This window comes from Colletotrichum phormii, assembly GCF_030913505.1.
Source record: "Colletotrichum phormii strain CBS 102054 chromosome Unknown BDP81scaffold_6, whole genome shotgun sequence".
Lineage (NCBI taxonomy): Eukaryota > Fungi > Ascomycota > Sordariomycetes > Glomerellales > Glomerellaceae > Colletotrichum > Colletotrichum phormii.
Genome location: NW_026851448.1, coordinates 980,473 through 1,001,068, shown reverse-complemented (window position 1 = coordinate 1,001,068; position 20,596 = coordinate 980,473). Strand labels below are relative to the sequence as shown.

At 51.7% G+C, this 20,596-nt stretch overlaps 4 protein-coding genes across 4 annotated transcripts; 2 read left to right on the top strand and 2 right to left on the bottom strand.

The window, feature by feature from the left end:
• Positions 1-1,372: 1,372 nt before the first annotated feature.
• BDP81DRAFT_459497 (eukaryotic translation initiation factor eIF2A) lies at positions 1,373-3,516 on the top strand (the record flags this gene model as incomplete). Its single annotated transcript, XM_060593547.1, has 2 exons — positions 1,373-1,960; positions 2,020-3,516. 2 exons carry the CDS (start codon positions 1,373-1,375, stop codon positions 3,514-3,516), a joined length of 2,085 nt encoding a protein of 694 aa, XP_060447490.1.
• Positions 3,517-5,021: 1,505 nt separating this feature from the next.
• Positions 5,022-5,837, bottom strand: BDP81DRAFT_315114 (uncharacterized protein; the record flags this gene model as incomplete). The annotated part of the gene is made up of 1 exon (XM_060584059.1): positions 5,022-5,837. The coding sequence occupies one exon, from the start codon at positions 5,835-5,837 to the stop codon at positions 5,022-5,024; it is 816 nt and encodes a 271-aa protein (XP_060447489.1).
• Positions 5,838-6,540: 703 nt separating this feature from the next.
• Positions 6,541-7,212, bottom strand: BDP81DRAFT_392280 (uncharacterized protein; the record flags this gene model as incomplete). Its single annotated transcript, XM_060587687.1, has 1 exon — positions 6,541-7,212. One exon carries the CDS (start codon positions 7,210-7,212, stop codon positions 6,541-6,543), a length of 672 nt encoding a protein of 223 aa, XP_060447488.1.
• A 3,335-nt stretch (positions 7,213-10,547) lies between these two features.
• Positions 10,548-11,570, top strand: BDP81DRAFT_314292 (threonine aldolase; the record flags this gene model as incomplete). Its single annotated transcript, XM_060583985.1, has 1 exon — positions 10,548-11,570. The coding sequence occupies one exon, from the start codon at positions 10,548-10,550 to the stop codon at positions 11,568-11,570; it is 1,023 nt and encodes a 340-aa protein (XP_060447487.1).
• Between the last annotated feature and the right edge of the window lie 9,026 nt (positions 11,571-20,596).

Genomic DNA, 20,596 nt, shown 5'->3' with positions numbered 1-20,596 from the left:
GGGACGGCACCACACGCCGCGCTGTCCTGTCCGGCTGCGGCCCGCGCTGGGAAGTGTGTGTGGCTTGGCTTCCAAGCTACACCATGTCGTTCCAGCTAGGTACTCAACTGCTGCATACTTGGGTCGTCAGCTGCCATGCCTACCTTACTACAGAAGCCTTCGAACAGGTAGTCAATCCGATCCTTCAAGCAATGGGAGAATGACCTGAGAATGCAGCTCACGGCCAAGGCATCTTTATCTGTCCCATATCGATTTTGACAACAAGCAGCAAACAATTTGACCCTTTTTGAAACTTGTGGGATTTGAGAGGTGCGCTGGCAGCATTACATAAGACACCTTATTCAGGCACGATACGTACTCCCATCTCTGAGTGGGCCCGTCTGACCGTCAGGAGCCTAACATGATTGAGGTGTGCTTAGGTGTGCTTGGGTGCCTCCAGTCCATTAATCGTACAGCGTTCCACCTCCAGAGTACTTCCCTAAGAGCCCCCAAAGATGCCCTGAAGCCAGGGTGAGGGCGTGAGTGAGCTCAGGCCGAAAGAAAAAAAAAAGATAAAAAAGTGGCCAGGGTGTGCCAGCCAGAGCCAAGGCGAACCCGCGCAGGCGACGGGACCAGGGGGCGCAACTGGCAAAGCAGAAAAAAATATTCACAAAATCCCACTTTGCCATTCTCTCCCCTTCCTTTCCCTTTCCTTTCCTCTCCTCCAGCCCACACAACAACACGCACCGTTGCACGCCAATCCCCCCCCCTCAGGGTGCCTCCTCCCGTTCCCTTTCTCCCCTCTTCCTCACGTTCTTCCCTATTTTTCTTCCTCGGGTCCCTATAGCCTCACGGCTCAAGCTCCAGCCAGTCGTCGTTGCTGTCGTCTGCCTCTGTGTCCTCGTTGTCACTGCACGTCTGTATTTGCATCTCGATTCCGACGCCGCTCTGAATCACGACTGCCCCGTCAGCCATCAACCATCGATTCACACGTCATCCGTCGACCAGCTTCAAAGCCAACATCCGACGCCAACTCTGTGGTATACCCAAGTATCCATATTCGACGTCAGAACATCAACACAAACGCCTTGCCGCCGATTGCGAATAAGCAGATCAACAAAGCTTCCTTTGCTGCAAAGAAAACACAAGACGTCGCCGGAATACCCACCCCCTGGTCAATCCACGGTTTCCGTCCACCTCAAAGCAACACACGTCAAGCTCTCGAGCCATCGCCATCTGCCTTTGTCTGTCTACCTCGACGACTTCGATTTCGACGACCACCTCTGATTTCTGAGCCCACTGAAGAAGAACCATCAATTCCACCCAAGAACGTCACCCTTCCGACCCCACCGGCACTACCTGCTCTTGATACACACTGTGACTTTGACTAGTTATGGCGTCCTCGCAATTGCAATTTGCCTACCGCACCCAGAAGGGCATCGGCCTGTTTGATGCTGCGCCGTCTTACCAGCCTCTCTCTGGGTTCGCCAATCCTGAAGGGAACCTCCGGTGTTGTGCATACTCGCCCTGTGGCCGTTACTTTGCCTGGGCGAGCCCCGAAGTTGTTACCGTTGTCGACGCTTCCACCGGCCAGCAGGTTCTTGCCCTCCCCGTCCTCAATGTCTACGAGCTCGGTTTCTCCCCTCTCGGTACCTTCCTTGTCACCTGGGAGCGGCCTGCCAAGGACGAGAACGGAGATGCGACCAAGAACTTGAAGGTCTGGCGTACTGTTGAAGATGGCGTTGCTGGAGCCGACAAGCTGCCTTTGGGCAAGTACGTCCAAAAGTCACAAGGAGGCTGGAACCTTCAGTACACAGCCGACGAGAGGTTCTGTGCCCGCCAAGTCACCAACGAAGTCCAGTTCTACGAAAGTCATGATCTCGGCACCGTCTGGAACAAGCTGAGAGTTGAGGGTGTCGCTGACTTTGCCCTGGCTCCCGGCCGTTCCCACTCCGTTGCTGTCTTCATCCCCGAACGCAAGGTGAGCAATCTTTGCATCACCCCATTGAGCTTATCAACATGCTAATAAATACTTCTCAGGGACAACCCGCTGCCGTCAAGGTCTACAACGTGCCCCAGTTCAATGCCCCCATTTCCCAAAAGACCTTCTTCAAGGGCGACAAGGTCCAGCTCAAGTGGAACCAGTTGGGAACCAGCATTCTCGTTCTGGCCCAGACCGATGTCGACAAGTCCAACAAGAGTTACTACGGCGAGACCACGCTGTACCTGCTTAGTGTCAATGGCTCTTTTGACGCCCGCGTCAGCCTTGATAAGGAGGGTCCTATTCATGATGTGACATGGTCCCCCAACTCCAAGGAGTTTGGTGTTGTCTATGGATACATGCCTGCGAAGACTACCATCTTCAACCACCGCGCTGTTGCCCAGCACTCGTTCCCCCTGGGACCTCGCAACACCATTATCTTCTCGCCCACGGGACGATTTGCCCTTGTTGCTGGATTTGGAAATCTGGCTGGCCAGATCGATGTCATTGATCTCGAGAAAGATTTCCGCAAGCTCCACACCATTGAGAGTGGTAACCCCAGCGTCTGCACGTGGAGTCCCGACAGCCGTTATATTATGACGGCCACCACTTCTCCACGTCTTCGTGTCGACAACGGCATCAAGCTTTGGCATGTCAGTGGTCCTCTCATGTACAACGAGGACAAGGTTGAGCTTTACCATGTTGTCTGGAGGCCCCTCGCTGCTGAAAAGGTTGCGGGCGGAGATCCCCTGAATCCGGTTCCCACCCCCCACGCCTCCGCGGCCACTTACTTGGGCACCGTAAAGACGCCCAGCAAGCCCGCTGGAGCTTACCGCCCCCCTGGTGCTCGTGGTCTCGCCACCCCGCTTCATTTCAAGCGAGAGGACGAGGGCGGCGCGGCTCACATCAGCATGAACAACGGATCTGCGCCCATTGGACCTAATGGGTTTGGGCGCCCCCGTCGTGGTGTGCCTGGTGCAGAGTTTGCGGTCCCTGGTGCTGCTCCTAAGGTTCCCGGAGCCGACCCTAACGACGATGAAAACTTGTCAAAGGCGGCGCTTAAGAACAAGAAGAAGCGCAACAACAGAAACAAAAAGGACGGCGAAATCAACCCCGAGGGCCAGAACGGCGGTGGTGCCTCGCTCGCCCCGCCTCCCCGTGACTTCGGCGCGGGATCTGGTCATGAGGGTCGCAGCCCTGAGCGCCGCGGCGGTGCCGGAGGTAACCACAGACACCGTAGCCACTCTCGTAACCCCGGTGCGGGTCAGCATCGTAACAGGAGCAACACTCACCGAGGCCAGAATGGCGCGCCGCAGGTGCCTAACGCGCAGCCTCAGCAGGCCGCACCGGTGACTGTGACTAGCCCCGGCGCCGATAACTCGCAAAACCCGAATGCGAAGAAGATTCGCAGCTTGCAGAAGAAGGTCCGCGCGATTGAGGATCTCGAGATGAGACTGGCCGGAGGCGAGAAGCTTGAGGACACGCAGATGAAGAAGATCGGCACCAAGTCCTCTGTGCTCAAGGAGTTGGTTGGTCTTGGTGGCGAGGGTCACTAAGTTCATCGCTAACGCCCAGCGAAAAAAGACCAAGGATGCGAAAACTTCTGTAGGACAAAGGGGCCACCTAATGGATACTGGAATACTGAAGGGACCACAGCCCGAATGATACAGGTCTCTGGGATCCCTGGCATTTGGACGAGTAGAATCAGGATTACGTGTGTAGAGGATCAGGAAAATGGAAAATGCAAAAATGCAAATAGCACGACGCTTACACTTCGTACTGATTTAATGCGCTCCTTTGGATCACCAGCATGTGACATTTATTCATCAGCAAATTCTTCAAGGAAGGGAGTAACGCCTACGGTTCATGGCGGAACTAAGAGCCCCCGGCTGAATGCGCGGATGTCAGGCTGACGATGACCATCCGAGAATATTGAACCTTATGGGTGAGAAGCGAGCTTGGAAAACCTGGAAATCTGGGGTATACTATCCGTAGGACGAAGCTATGTAGGTGTCGATATCCTAGTGATTTGTGGGAGGAAAGTAAGTCCGTAGTCTCATGCTACGACGACTTGGAGCCCAGGATTGACTGTAACTCAATGACCGGTGAGCTCGGGTAGGATGGCGGGGACCATCGTATTGAGAACCTAATTTTCCTTCGAATGGTGGCTACCAACGCGAAGTATCTGCCACAAATATGAAATATTCATTACACCCCATCGTCCATTTGCCTTTCTTGACGAACTTATCATGCTCTCCTGCTTCTCTTGCTCGTTCGATTTTCAGCTCCGGCATGCGAAGTTGACGACGAAGAGGCTCGGGTACGCGTATTCATAAGGCAGGAGATAGAGGCGAGCTAAGCTAGCGTTGGGCGGGGTGGAGAGGAGCCGGACTGATCGGCACGGCAGCCCGGGCGTTTTGTGGGGGGGCATGCTGACTAAATCGGGATCGTGGACTGGGGTCTTGTGTTGACATCGCGACAAGAAGGACTACCTACTGTCGACCCTTGTTTGCTCTCTAAATACCCAGATGATATGTAGATAATTGAAACTATCAAACTATATGATAGCGAGCATGAAGTTCTAGTATTGAATATGCCGAATTCTTCATCCCTATGAGAAATTTGTGAATATGGAAGCCAGGGGTGCTACTTATACCCCCTCAGCGTCATTCCTGTCACCAGCGTCCACTCCCAAGTGTTCAATGCTTCAACATTGAGCATTTGGCCGAGTGGTATCGGCTCTGACGCAGAGCCGATATAAAACAAATACTCCAATGACTCCCGCGCTGGGTCGAGGGGCGCGCTGTTCGAATCCGGACAGGGGCGTGAAAAATAAGGTCAGTATCCCCCCTCCCTTCCTTCCTTTTTTTCTTTTTTGGCATTACCTACGAGTAGGCAAGGGAAGGTACGCTTAGCAACTCATTTCCATCACACCGCCTTGAATACGGATGGTAATCGTGAAGATGTTATCACGAGGACTTGATTATCAACGAACCCGATTCCGATCGGCTATCACCTTCGATCGTACTGCGCTACTCATGATGACGCTAACTATTATGCTTCAAAAACGCTGGCGTTTTGCGCTCGCCTCACCACCATCATCAGATGACCCGTGACCCCTCCCACCCCCATCCCGTTGCCCCTTCAAAATAGCAGCCATCTCATTCTGCCTCCGCAACAGCACAACATCATACCCCCTCAACCTCCTCTCCGAAGCCTTCTCCATCCGGAACTTCTGCATCCTCACCCCCAGCACACTCCGAATCTTACGCACAGTCTGGTACTCGGCCAGCTCATTGCTAGAAAGAGACTCCTGCCCGCCCAAAAGATTCCTCCTCGCCCTCTTGATCCTCAAATAAAACTTGACAAGCGGCAGCGCAACCTCCATGTTCTCCACGATCCACGCCACATTCTCTTTCGTTGCGCCCATTGTGCCAAACACCTCGTCGACGCACGACGCCATGTCCTCGTACCGCGCCGCCGTCTTCCTGTTCTCCCTGTCGAGCGGCTTCACGTCCTTGAGAACGTCGAGCCTCATGGTGGGCGGGAGCTGGTAGTCGATGTCTTCGAAGCGGCCGTACATTTCGAGCTCGCGCACGTCGGCTTCCTTTTTCGCGATGGCGATGGGGTCGCGTTTGGGGTTTGGCGTTGCTGCGAAAGCGGTGTGGACTGCGAGGCTGCGGTTGTGGGAGACTACGTCGGCGAGGGCGCTCGTCTTTTCGAGGAGGGTTTCGACTTCGTCTTCATTTTTTGGTAGTGAGATGATTTTGGTGGGATGTGTTGGTCTGTCGTTGAAGTTGATGGAAGCCAGTGGCGTCTTGCAGCAGGTGTCTGCCGGTGCTGCTTCAGGTCTTGATCTCTTGCGACTCGCCGCCATTGTTTTCGTGATTGACTCTGCCATGTCTGGAATACTTTTGTTTTGCCGCGCGGATTACTATGTGCGGAGAAAGAAAATGGAGAGTTGAGGCTATCTTGGGGGAGAATGTAACCATAAGGGTAACGCGCGGATCTCAAGGGAGGGTGAGAGTGAGATAAAGTGTCTCGGCATCGCACGTGTCCAACCTTCTTCGTCTGATGGCTATTACGGGCGGGGGAAGCTAAACGCAAACAAACCCGGGGCCTTTAGCACCACCATAGAATGATCGCTGAAACGTTCCCGAAGGGTGGGACACAATGGGTTGGAAACATTGTTTAAGCGCAGTGACTCGGATTCTGTAGGGCTTGGCGCTGTTCCTCGGTTTCGCGATGATCATGAGTCGGTCTTTGCCCGACGGAAACTGTCATTGCCCCCAGTCGCTGGTTGGTGCGCAGGAGCTGCCTTTGTCTTTGCCACTGCTATGCTGGGTCCATTATTCGTCTTCTTTTGCCTCTATTATCTTTCATGAAATAGGGGTTGGCCTCACTCTCACAGCGATTTGCTTCATGCGTGTTCTGGAAATGTCTTCTAATATATCTCTTTATTAAGTATCGGAGACTTTCAGCTATCAAGACTGTTCCGACGCTACGAGCCCCTCGGCTCAAATACCAAACTTTCTCACCAATTGGTTGTATCAAGAGTCTCAGGTCCTGTCTATTCAGACCTAGGGACTTCTATCCATTCTCTTCGCCATCTTGCTCATTCTCCTCATCCGCTTCCCCATCTGTCTGAGTTGTCTATCTGCCAGCTCCCGCTCCTCGCTAGTGAACTGACCACGGGATTTATCGACGGAGTCAAAAAGCTCCTCGAGAGCCGCAACACAGTTGTGTTTCTCCTTAGGCGCTTTGACTGGCTCGATAGTCGCCACGGTACGGATGGGCGAGAGATCGAGTGGCGACGGACGTTCTAGCAAAGGCTTGGGCGATTCCTTGCGTTCAAAAAGACGACGAACTCGACGTCTTCCCATCGAAAGCGGTTCTTGATCGTCGCTATCCGAGTCGATCAAGATCACACAACGATCACGATGTCTTCTCACCAAGAGAGGTTCCTGATCGTTGCTGTCCGAGTCAATTAAGATCGTAGATGTGTATCCGCCGCTTTGAGGAGGTGTAATGGGCGTAGTAGCTGGCCGCCGTGGAAGAATCGCTGACTTCGCATGGGGCCTTCGGCGGCGCACAACGACGTCGTCATCGGAGCTTTCGACGTCGTAGACGGACTGCTGATGCTTCACTCTCTTCGGTGTAATGACTTGGCTCAAGGGACTGTTTGCCTTTCTTTTCTTGCTTCGATTGGGGCTTTCTGCGACGACAAGGACGTCTTCGGTGTCCTCCTCCATGTCGTGCTGTTCGTCCATTCCGCACTGCTGTAGGGAGCGGGAAAGAATTCGGACATCTCAGTCCTCGTCGACAGAGTCTTCTTCTCTGCTTTGAACGAGTGTGCTCTCACTCTCGTCGTCGTCGATCTCGTTGAACGGATATAGGCGGGCAGCGTCTTTGCGCCAAGTTCTAAGGACGTCGCTAGCCTTGAATCTGCTAACCTTCCAATAATTGTCCTTAAGCAAAGGATACATCTCTGGGAGAAGTACAGACGTGGCTATGCTGGCGTTGTCTCCATTCCACTAGAAGGAAGGCGCTGTCGGCATCAAGTGAGCTGCATAGCATTCGGATATGAGATCTTGATCGTTGTTGTTCAGTAGCTGAGTCGCGAGCCGGGGACACTGGGGGTTCCATTGGTCGATTGCATTAGTCAAGGCTACGAAGGCAAGCTGCCGATGTAAAGTGGCACGGTTGCCTCTCTCCACGTTGAAGCTATCCATCCTTTAGGCGTGCCGCGTATCAGCACGGCTGAAACTCGAGATTGGATGTTGTGAGATTTTTGACTTAATTGAGTACGTGAATGTAATCCACCAAAGCCGCTCAATGCATTTTCGGAGTGAAGCTGAACGAGAATTGTAATGACCAAGGAGCTGAAGAAATACGTAATAGCCGAGTTGAGTTTGAGCGACACCCAAAACGACTCCTACGGTACGTTCTTGCCTGAAACTGAGGATAGAATCGGTCCAATTCCGCAATGGGCGGAGCTGGAAAGTCCTGGATTAAGAACAGATTAGGGTCGTTAAAAATATCAGAGCAAGATTCGTGGGGAGAAGATCGTAAGCCTAAAGAGCGAGGGCTACCGCCAAGTGAGTGAGTGAGTTGAAGAAATGGGGGAGAATCGCGAACCGTTTTATTTTCTGAAGCCGAAAAGCAAAGAAAAACCTAATCTGTCGTTCGATTTTCTCTTTCCTATACCTCACCTTCTGGAAAGGAAGGAATGGTGGTTTCGTGCGAGTCCTGCCTTCCTTCAACCTGAGAGGCCGAGATACCTCGGGATCTTGACCCTTTGGGTACGTACCTTTCTCTAAGTTCATCACCAAGCCTACCGGCCCTCGGTGAAGCAAGGTGTGTCATTATTCCAAGGGAAATATGTGGCGGTAGTTGTCATGAAGGGAGCAAAAAGTGGAGGCCCTTAGAAGCACTGTCTTTGACATGACACGCTTTCCAATCACATCCTGCACCATGATTTAATAGGGCAATAATAAAAGTGGTTTAGGCGCTGTCTTCAAGGAATTGCTTAGCAATCGGCCATTGGCTTCTGGGTTGGTCTTTGTTTCTAATTTGAGTTTAAGGGGCTGTTGCTTTGTCTCTACATTCTAAATTTCTCCTCTAGTACTTGTGTCACTATCTACATCTATTTTCTCTGCTTTTTCTTTCCAACATCCTCATATCTCTTAAGTCAAACCCTCCACTTCCTGGCACCCCCCTGTTTCTGGCACCCACAAAAACGCGAAAATCCACCACAACCCAATGCCCACCCCCAACCTCCTTTTATCACAACATTTTCAATTCGCGTCCAAATGGGCTCATCTTTTGCACATACCTTCTTCTATATCTAATGCCTCAATATACCGAAGATCAGCTTCGTCAGGCTCTCGAGGACATCTCAAACGGCAAGAGTCAAAAGAGAGCCTCATTGGAGTATGGGATACCACGATCAACCCTCCAACTACGTCTCCAAGGTGGTCAGACTAGGAAAGTGGCTTTTGCTGACTGGCAGAGGCTGTCTCCTGACCAGGAGAGTAAGCTGGCACAATGGGTTCGCATTCAGGCTTCGCTGGGCCTCGCACCAACGCACCAACAGGTGAAGGAATTCGCAGAGCGAGTTCTGGCTGCTGCTGGGGATACCAAACCACTGGGAAAAGGCTGGATCTATGCCTTTGTGAGAAGGAACCCTATCATTAAGGTTCAGAGAAGTCGTTCTATCGATTCTAGACGCGTTAATGGGGCATCTACTGAGGTCATTAGGAACTGGTTTAAGTTCCTCGCTATCCCTGAGATCAAGGACATCAAACCAGCCAACAGATATAATATGGATGAGACTGGCATCCTCGAGGGTCAGGGAGCTAATGGGTTAGTGCTGGGTATGGCTGAGACGACGTCTGTGCGCAAGAAACAACCTGGGTCGAGGGCATGGGTCTCTATCATTGAGTGTATCTCAGCCTTGGGTAGGGCACTTCGTCCTCTTATCATTTTCAAGGGGAAGACAGTCCAACAGCAGTGGTTTCCATTACATCTCGTTCCATACGATGGGTGGGAGTTCACAGCAACAGATAATGGCTGGACTACAGACTTAACTGCCATTGAATGGTTAGAGAAGGTGTTCATCCCACAGACTATGCCTGAGGCTGAGGGGGAGGCTCGACTGCTGATTGTGGATGGGCATGGGAGTCATACGACGACAGACTTCATGTGGAATTGCTATATTAACAATATCCATTTACTGTTCTTACCACCACACTCCTCTCATGTCCTCCAGCCTCTTGACCAGTCTGTCTTCAGCCCTGTTAAGTCAGCCTATCGGAAGGAGCTCGGTTACTTGTCTCAATGGAACGACTCTACCATTATAGGTAAAAGGAACTTCCTGGACTGTTACCAGAAGGCTCGACTTGCTGGTCTATCAGTCTCGAACATCAGAAGTGGTTGGAAGTGGACTGGTCTACACCCTGTGGCGATGGTTAAGCCCCTGATGAACCCTATGGTACTACCTGAGCCTCCTGTTAAGCCCACCACACCCAAACCAACTAGTCAGGGCAGAAAGCGATGCCATAATGGTCAACAAACTACCCCTGTTGAGCCATGGGATTCTGCCTCCTCTGCAGTGGTCTGGTCGACACCCAGGAAGCTGGCAGAGCTCAGCGGTCAACTGCACTTATACACCCAACTCGACAATGATACCAGCACTCAACGGCTGCTATTCAGGAAGGTGAAAAAAGGCTTCACAGAGCAGGCCTGGCAACTGGCAGCTGCCCAGCAGCAACTAGCTCACCTGAGGGCTCAAGTTACCAACGCTGCAGTGAGGAAGAGGAAGACTGTTCAAATCGATCCCAACACGAAGTTCGCGAACATCAGGGATATCCATCGGGCTCAAATCGAAGCGGGTGAAAAGGAGGTTATCACGGCTGAATCCAGCGACTCTGAATGCCCTAGTGAGGCTGGCAGCTGTATTGTAGTGGGTGTGGTTGAGGATCAATAGTTAATAGTAATGAGGAGGTCGGGTTGTGATCCCATCGTTTTTGTGGTGCCAGAAACAGGGGGGTGCCAGGAAGTGGGGGGTTTGACTTATCCGGACATCATGGCATTCTACAGTTTCCGAGACGACTACAGTGATGGGGCGCATCCGGAAATCTTAGCAGCACTTACAAATGGCAATACAAGCATCCAAACATCGTACGGCGAAGATGATCACACAGAGAACGCACGAAACCTCATCAAGGAGAAGATGAAGGCACCCGACGCCGATGTGCACTTTGTTGTGAGCGGGACACTAGCCAACATCGTGGCTATCGGCAGCTGCTTGCGACCCCACGAAGCCGTCATCGCAGTCAGCTCTGGGCACATTGTCGTCCGCGAAACCGGTGCCATCGAGGCATTGGGCCACAAGATCATCACTGTGCCGCCAGTCGAAGGCAAATTGACAGTAGCCGGGATCAAGCAGGCACTGAGAGACAACTCGCACTACCCGCACATGGCGAAGCCCCGTCTCGTGTATATCTCCAATGCCACGGAAGTCGGCACGCTGTACACCAAGGCAGAGCTGAGTGAGATCGCCGAAATCTGCAAGCAGCACAAGCTCATCTTGTACCTCGACGGTGCACGTCTGGGCGCAGCGCTCTCTGCGGAGGAGAATGATCTGACGCTCGAGGAAATTGGCCGCCTGACGGATATTTTCTGGATTGGCGGTACCAAAGTTGGCGCACTTTTAGGCGAGGCCATCGTCATCAACAATCCCGTGTTGCAGGAAGATTTCAGATTTCATCTCAAGCAGCGAGGTGGTCTTTTGGCAAAGGGACGAGTATTGGGACTCCAGTTTGAAGCTCTCTTCGGTTCAAACCTCTTCTTCGAGCTCGCTTCCAATGCCAACATCACGGCAAAGGCCCTCTCGACTGGCATAGAACGAGCTGGCTATGCGCTGGCACACAAAACCATCACCAATCAAGTCTTTGCAATTTTTTCAGACGAGGTCATCGCGAAGCTTGAGAGCGCGTCTTCTTTCTATGTTTGGGAAAAGCTGGGTAACGGTACTTCGGTAATACGGCTCGTCACATCGTGGGCAACACAGTCGCAAGATGTTGAGGGCTTTCTTGCCATGCTGTAGAATGCAGACATTCAGTCTCTCCAAAATACCCCAGTTTGGATCAATATAGCTCCAATTAAACGCACTTCCATGAGCAAACTTTTGCAGATGTGCGCCAAATCAAACACAGGTCTAGGGCAAAGCTAATTTGGATGGAGGGGTAATGACACAAGAAAAGGAGTGATGACAAATCTTCTCTCTGCATCCCACCGGCATTTGGCGCAAATGTAGATGTGTGATTGGTAAGCAGATTCTCCGGTCCGTTGGAAGGCAGGCTGGCCATCACTTTTGTCACACCAACCAAGTCACTGCCCGATACCGGGATAATAAGGACTTCAAAAACACGAATAATTCCTGAAAGTCTGAACTCGGCCCAAGAATAGAGATTTACGCATATAAACCTCTTAATGTCGTACACGTACGCAGTATGAGTCTAACAGACCTTTGAGAAGTATTTCGAGAGCAGCGATGTAATCCTAATAAGCCACTTAGAAAGCTTTTGCCGCTTGCGATCTTCAATGGCATTTGTCGTTGGGTAGAAAGCTGTGAGAAGGCTGTATGTCATGATATAGACGGAACCTTGAAGCGTCTCTGCTAACTCATTGTGGCGGAAGTTTCCTAGAACATCTCTCGATTAGGGCCGAGTTATGAGAAGAATAGTAAGTTAGATATTTTCTCCGTGCCGCGGACTTTGGCCCATCAGCAGACTATTATGATGTTGTCACGGACTGTATTGCCATACATCCCTTTCGCCACTAGCCTTGATCAAAATCCAGTCGGCAGCATTGCTGGCTACTATTTTCGCTCACATCTGCATGCCAGGGCCCAGCGCTTCACAGTTGTGTAGAAGACAAATCTCCACCATTTACCACACTTCAAGCGGCGCAAGCCATGTTGTTGTTGTTGTTGTTGTTGTTCTATTTAACGCCATGGCGGCAAGGGCGCAGCCGCCCTTGCGGCAGACCTCCCGAAGGGTATGTGGCGTGAAGGGTCGCAGGCTCTAGCTATATACTATATAGTACACGCCGTATCCTGACGTCCTCCAAATCTTGCTCGTGAGCTACTATGTGTTCTATCCATCCCTAGTTCCCACTGGTGCCCTAGTTCCGTTATAACCATCTGGTTTCTTAATAGGATGATATTGCCGTGGATAGCAAAGTTGCCATTGTCATCATCAAGGTCTTCGTTAGCGAGGATAATAACGAATCCCAATTGTGAGGTAAGATCGCTATTATTAGCGAATGAACCGTCGACGAATATGAAGAGTTTAGCAGTTGATAAGTCGAGTGGGATGAAGTGCAGCCCGCGGTCAAGCGAGTCCATCTGCCATTTGAGGCGACGGTTGAGCGCCTTGATATTCTCATCATTGGGCTCTTTGTGCTGGGCCGCGGTCGATAGGTCGAAGCATGCTTCCGGTTGGCAGATCGAAGCAATATACGCGCCGCGGGCGCGTTGCTGGACGTAATCCTGCTGGGCAGTGGGTGAAGTTGCGTCGATGAGTTGCAGCTTCGTACCCTGTCCCTTCTGGATGAGGGTGATAGATGTATCAGTTGCTGAGGTTAGTGATACGATACCTCCGTTGAAGACGAGCTGCTCTGTAGCAGTGAGAAAAGCTTTTTCCTTGGCGGAGAATTTCGCCTTGGCGAGCTCGTTGTTCTCTCGTTCGGAAAATCGTGTGTCCGTGAGTCCGATAGTGTCGTCTGTTTGCATACCGATGAGGGCGAAGTCTGGGTTTTCGTCGGATGACAACAGAAGGCAAGGGTCGTATGAAGTAGTCATCATCTGGAGATTCTCTCTGTGATGGCGACTATACGTTGCCCACCAGTGGGTGCCTGCCTCTGCGAGTCCGTATAATGGCTTAACGACCTTCATGATGGTGCCGTTAGGGTAGTTGCGACGTATCTCGTTGGGTATGCGCGCGTAGATGCTGCGATTTAGCTGCGAGGTGGATTGAACGTACGCCTGCGTGATGTCACGGAGCCATAGTTGCTTCCCGTCGCGTAGTAGGGTGGGTGTGAGTGCGAGAATGAGTCGCTGGCTGGCTCGTTGTATGGTTGGAGACTGGGTAAGGATTGCTTCCTTCCCATCATCGGCATAACCTTGGATAACCAAGCGCGACTTCTCGTAGGGCTTTTCCGTGGTCTTGCCCTTTACCTCGTTGACGATACGTGATTTGAACACGCGGTCGGTGTGAATGGCAGGGTCGAAGAGGATGAATTCAAATACGCCGTGTTCGATGAGGCTGTCGATTTCGTTCTTCGTTGCCAGCTCGAACGGTGGGCCTGGCGTAGTGATGATGCCCTTGTCGCGTAGTTGCTGAGCGAGCTCTCTGTCAGCTGCCTCTTTCTGCGAAAGGAAGGAGAAAGGGACGTCTGTTTCTTGCAATAGTACGTCGGCATAGAGATGTATGTTTTTATGAGGTCGTCCTCGCGTGCGGCGGGGGGGTTGGGGAGTCGCTATAGAGACTACGTCTCTGGGAGTAGTGGCGACGATAATAGTATCTTCAGTATAACCGCCATCATCATCAGCATCAGTATCGGCGGTCGGTCGGGGAACCGCGTCGCCTGTAGTGGTTTCCCCGTTGTCTTCGTAATACGGCTTCACTGTAGTTGATCGGAATTTTCGCGGGCCGTTGGCGTCAACGGTGCAGTCTTCGTTGTCGACTGCGAGAAGGCGGTGAGGGCCAGACCAGCCTTTGCCCTCGCGCCAGACGCGTACCTGTGAGCCGATCGCGAGGTCCTTCAGCGTAGAGGTATCTGGGCCGTATCGCGCCTCGAGGGCCGCGTTGACCTGCTGTTTCGCGTGGTATCTGCGAAGGTCGTCGCTGGCCTTGCGTACGGCAGCTGCGCGTTTGATGATGTCAGGTGACGGGGCAGAGTCAGCGGTCATTCGTGGGTAGGCGCCAAATACCAAAAGGGTAGGTATAATGCCGTCAGGGCCGGCAGTATCGTTAATGGCCTTTATAGCGCTTTGGAGGGCTGCTTCGCGTGTGATAGATGGGCATTCCTTGCGTATGATTTCGTAGGCGCGTCGGAGTACTGCGTGATATCTCTCGACTTTTCCAATGCTGTGATGTGCCTCTACAGGGACGATCTTGACCTCGACTCCCATTGCATGGGCCTCACGGCGAAATTCAGTCGCGGTGAAGTTACGCCCGGCGTCTGTAGTGATCCAGTCCGGAGGTCCCTGGTAGACGTCAATCCAGCATAGGCGGAGGGCTTCCCATGTGGTCTTGGCCGAAATGTCGTGTAAGAAGCAGGCTGCGTTAAAGGCAGTTGCAGAGTCGATCACATGAAGTACGGGTTGGTCACCGTCGAGATACATGATATCAACTATCACCTCGTAGTTGAATGCGCACTCATCTCGGAGGTTGAACTTGAATCGCGTGGGGCTCTTGCCGTTCATTTGGCACTGGTGGCAGTGCTTGGTTAGTTGCTCGATGGCTCTGATCTCCACGTCGTTGTGGCCAGCCTCGTGAAGAACCTTGTGAAGTCGCTGGACCGATGGGTGACCGAATCGGCGATGAAGTCTTCGTAACTCTACGTCAGTGAGATGGTTGCTCGAAAGGCTACGTTCAGGTGGTCCAAGTAGCATCCATGGATGGCCCCATTTGCGTATGACTGGTATCACAACGTTGCCTTGTTGCATGGTGTTGGCAAGGTTGTTAAAGTGGATGAGCAGACGGTCCATATCAGCAAGGCAGAGAAGGAACGGGGTATTGGTTGGTACCACGTGAAATTCGATGGGTCCGAAAGGTGTGGCCACAGTGACCGTACCCCTCGAAGAGATGGGGTTGCCGTTGCCGAACCGAATACTGGCGTTGCCGGCGGTCGTAGTGTTGATAGTTGCCTCTGGTTGGATTCGTCGAAGGGCAACTGCCTGCGGGTGACCGGCAGTGGAAAAACCAGATGCTCCGGTATCCGGCATGATACCTTGAAAGACTTCCGCAGAGTACCGGTCAAGTGTGAATGCGGCGGCTGCTTCCTTCGTTGCGTGGTCGTATGGGTCAGACTTCGTCAACTGATGATATACTGACTGGTCTGCGAGGTTGGCGGCGACTGCATTGCCGTCAAGGGCTAGGCTGCCGAAGAACGCGGTGCTTGTGAGGAAGGTATTGCCCTGCTCTTCTCCGTGTTTTTCGCCGCTGGCTTGGAGGCATTGGTGGAGGTCCTCATCCTCCTCAGCCTCACTCGTGGGATCGGTTCCTTCATACGCCGTGAGGAAGGCGTTGTAGGCGGTTGACGAGGTATCTCGTACGTCGCGGTTGCTTTTGTATCGCTCATATGCCTTTTGGCGATCTTCAATTGAGTGCTCGGTTGACCAACAGCCGGTTCGTTTGCACACGAAACACTTCCTGCTGCCGCGGCCGCCACTTTTGATATCAGACTCCTTCATGGCCCGGCCGTGGTGGTTGTTGCCGAATCGGTTGTTGCGTCCCTGACCGCGATAGGTGCGGTCGACCCAATGTTGGTCGATACGGTCGGGTTGTTGGGTGAGGTATTGGTTATGCTGTTCGATCCTTATTGCAGTGTTCACTGCCGATCGCAACTGGTTACAGACTCCTTCCAATGTTGGTGAGGGGTTGTATAGGCATAATTGACATTCTTTGATTCCGGAACAAGCATTGAGGAGCTGGGTGCGTAAGACTTCGTCAGAGTGGTAGCTGTCAGGTAGTGCCCGTTGTATGAGGGCGAGCTTCTCGATGAGGTCGTCAAGGACTTGAGTCTTTGATTTGTCAGGGTGTTTCTGCGTAATACGGTCGAAAGTCGTTTCACGCCACTCAGAGAGGTAACCCTGGAGCTTCTCTTCGTTCTCAAAATACCCTTTGACGTTGTCGACCATCGTATCGAAGTCACGGATGCCTCTGCCGCAGAGACGGTTGGCGTAGAAGATAGACGCCTTGCCGCGGAGCATAATCGAGAAGGCAGGAGCCAGCTGGTGCTCCTCAATATCTACCTTGCTGCAGTTGTCGCGGAAGAGGTTCATCTTGAGGTCGAATACGTCATACATCTCACCGCTGTATTTCATATCGTCAGTGACCAGCTTGGAGAGGTCACTTAGCTGCCGCGACGACGGTTGGGTAGTGGGAGTAGCCTGGCGGTCTCGTGACCACGGTAGGTAGTCTTTATGTTGCCGATGGTCGATAATGGGTGAGGGATGTGGAGAATGCCGTGGGGTTGACGGCTTCGAAATCGCTGGTTGACGTGAAGTGTGATGGGATCGCGGTGTGTCGAGGTTGTGAGGGTTTCGGTTGGCAGCGTAGTTGGCAGCAAGTTGCTTGGCGACCATCTCATTCATCTCGTGGTCTGCCTGTGCCTTCGCTGCGCGCGCCTCATTGTCCATTCGCTGTCGCTCCGCTGGGCTGATATATCCTCGCGTGATATCTGCGAGGAAGCCTGGTTGTTGCTCAACAAGGTCGTTGAAGTCCTTCGCCTTGGCGCGTATTTCTTCGACTTCTTCACCAGTCCATGGATGAAAATCTTCGCCTTCAAGGACAGCGACGAGGTTGGGGGCAACGCGAGAGCGGTCACGTGGGGTGTAAACTCCACGATAGAGTAGGAAGTCGCGAAGAATACCGAGGGGCCTCGTCGAGGCGGCGTTAAATAGGTCTGTGTCCCATCCATCGAATTCTCGCTGGAAGGAGAGCCATAAGTCGCGGCCATAGAGCCCTTGCTCGGTCCAATTGGCTATGTGCCATGACATGAACGTTGAGATACGTATCGGGTTACGCTCGTTGAGAAGAATGTCGTCATGGTTGAAGTAGGCCGGGTCGGTGTACTTATGTATCGCAGGAAGGATGTGAAGCTCACCTAGCTGCGAGGGTATAGATGACGGTTGTGCCATGGTGATGATGAAGTTGGCTGTTCGAGTTAGTCTGTTGGGGTGTTTTGGTAGCAATCGCTGCGCAATCTGCGCGTAAGATGAGAAGGTGAAGTGTATGAAATGGAGTATCGCGGCCACGCAGAGGTCTCTTCCGACGGTACCAGGTACGGAGGGATTCTCGTCTGCAAAGGTAGTCGTGATAGCGTGATAGACGCACTCGCGCTCGGGCTGCTGAGGCCGGAGGGAGTTTTGAGGTTCTCGTGGACTTTCGTGAAGTAGTCGACGTTACTGCTCGTTAGCAGCTGCGCGGGTTTTCAGGCCGGCGAGCTCTCTTCGTGGTATTACCTTATTAATCTGTGGTGATTCGTGAGAAGTCAACCACTGATCAGTGTTGGTTCACGGGGTCGTATACGACAAATAGTGGTAGCAATTATCACTCGTCTGTTGGTGATCCTATTGCTTGTTCTTCTTGTTGTTGTTCTATCTTACATTGTAGGCAGGAGTCGGTCGAAGTAGGTAGTGACGGCCTGGGTGGTTGCCCCACCTTTATCCGGCCGTGATGACTAAGCCAGTTGTCCCACTTCGCCCAGGGCAGGTGCCAGCCAGCCCATGGTACCTGCCTATTACTCCTTATCAGCCTTTGCTGTTCCAACAGATAGTATAAGAAGAAGACTAAGATAGCGACTAAGCCCGAGGAACCTATAGTAACGAGGCTAGGAGTAACGATAAGAGCGATTATGCGTTAATAAGGAGAGGCGGGATTAAGCTAGACCCTATCGAATTAGGTTAGCGACGATAGTCTATTACTGTTACGGGCCGAGCCCTTCACATGGGATGCTCTCGGCTATGCTCGGCTTGATAGTAAGACATCCAGGTGGATACAAGGGAGACACTAGGGTAACAGCACATAAAAGGACACGTAGACCTAGCTAGAGGAACAGGAAACCTTCCCTTCCTCATCTGAGGATTCTTAGTTGAGAAAGGAAGTACGAGTTGCAACATTGCTCCTACCGCCCTTGACATAATCCTCAGATCCCCTTTTCTAACGTCAAGGTCACGGTCAAGGGTATAACGTCATAAGGTTATAACGATACGGTAAAAGCAATGGATACACAAGGAACTCAATAGGGCGCGACGCCTAACGAACGAGAAGCACAGCTAGTCAGCATGATCGAATCCCTTCAGCAACAAATTGATACCTTGAAGGCTGAACGGACCACTCGACCACGACAGGTACTATGTTACGGCCAGCTAGTCGTAGTGAGGTTTTGTTTGCAGAAGTTGAGGCTGCGGAACTGGTAACAGTATTCGTAGTCGGGGATAGCTTCAGGGAAGCTATGTTCTGTAAGTCGTAAGGTAAGGGAAGGCTTCGGTGATCAATCGTAGTCCTATCAAAGAGGTTCTCAGGGAAGATAGCTGAAAGCGATCATAAGATCTGATACGAAGTTAATTGCTGAAGAAGCTATGGGAAGTCTGTCCTAGAGTCCGGCTCAAGTCCATCCTATATACAAGTCCTGATTCTGAACATGTCCTTTGTGCTGGACAGTGTCCTTGTTTGGATATGTTGGATAGCTCATATCCTGGTTATCCAAGGATCGCTTGGATAACTCATATCCAACATATCCTTATTCTTATCTCTTATCTCTTATCATCACGTGACTTGTCCATAGTTCTTCCGTTCCGTGAGAGGGTGCCTAGTGTCCCTTATCTTCTGCATATATGGTGCGCTGTAACCGCTGCGAGCCTGCGGGGCAGGCCCTGTTCTTGGTCATGCATGTTGGGTCGTAACATATATATTATACATGACTTCGTAGCGTTCAAACTATCCTTCTAACTATACTAGTTAGACGTTAAAAGAGAGAGATAGTTAGTTTCGGATTGGAAGTCTAATTCGGCCGTAAGTAGGGGTAGAGCATAGGCCACCTCGAGGGGGTATACTTAGACCTTGACTACCCACCTAACCTCCGGTTGGAATCTCCCTTCTACTCCTTATACAGAATCAATCAATATAGAGATATTGATACTTCGTCACCCCCAGGACCCTACGGTTCGAACCAACATCCCTGTGATAGGGATACCAACAGAAATGATCGACCCGTTTTGTCGGATGTTAGGCAAGTGGAGCTGCCATCCCACAAGTATTGAAAAGAGGCGGATGCGATTGGACGGGTAGTTTGGATGATGGCGATTATAACGTGGATAACAATTAATCAACCGAAATCCTTGCTTCGAATCTAAATCTTCTGCTTGAGAGCTCGGAGGCCCCTACAAAAAAAAAAAAAAAAAAAAACCCCTGATTGAATCAAAAACACAACATTATGGAACTTTCCTGACGAGCTCATACCTCAATGCGAGTCTCATCGTCTCACGTGTGCTTAGCAGGCTTGCAAATTTATCAATGTCATACGCACTGAGTAATATCTCAAGCAACATTAGAAGAACCTGAAGTCTAAATTTCCGGACGCATTCAAGCCAGAATTCTGCCTCGCCAATTTGCAGTCGATTATTTAAAATTCGTGATGGGCTTTCTGTTTCACGGTATCACAAATGGGAGTTTTGTACCCATCAGGACCCATTCCGTGGCAAATTCCGTTGGCACACTCGAGTAAGGCAACTGAGGGGGCAATACGACTGATCAATCCATGTCACCCACATCCTTTTGAGTCTAGACTCTAGGGGGACAACACTCAAATACGTTTTGTGCGGAGAAGAACAGGTCAGGAGGTGACCATGCCAGCTGGCAGTCGATAGAGTGGGAGGCAACCATCCCAGACTAGCTGAAACGGCCTAAGTAGGAGTAAGCAATCCGTGGTTCGTCCTGTCATTGGCCTCTCACGTTCGTCTTGTCATTGCCTACGTCCGAAGCCAACACGCCAGCCGCACTAAATGATCCAAACAGGTAATTCCAACGACCGCGTTGTATACATGTATTCGCAAACGGCGCCTGATTAGGTTTTGGCAGGTTCAGAATTGCACACGATAGAACGATGACAGGCCTGACTCTGCATGACGGACCGCATCTTCGGGAGAAACATGGCGGATCCTCGCGGGACTCGACGCAGTGCCAATGTGTTTGAACCCAAGACATTGGTACCTTCCCCGACTTATGGTAACATGCCTAGGTAGTCTTTGATCATCTTGATCCGTTCGAGACCTCAGGAGAATGGACTCCGCACCTTGTTGTCCTTCAATACCAACAAAACCGCCGAGGAGTCTTCCTTCGA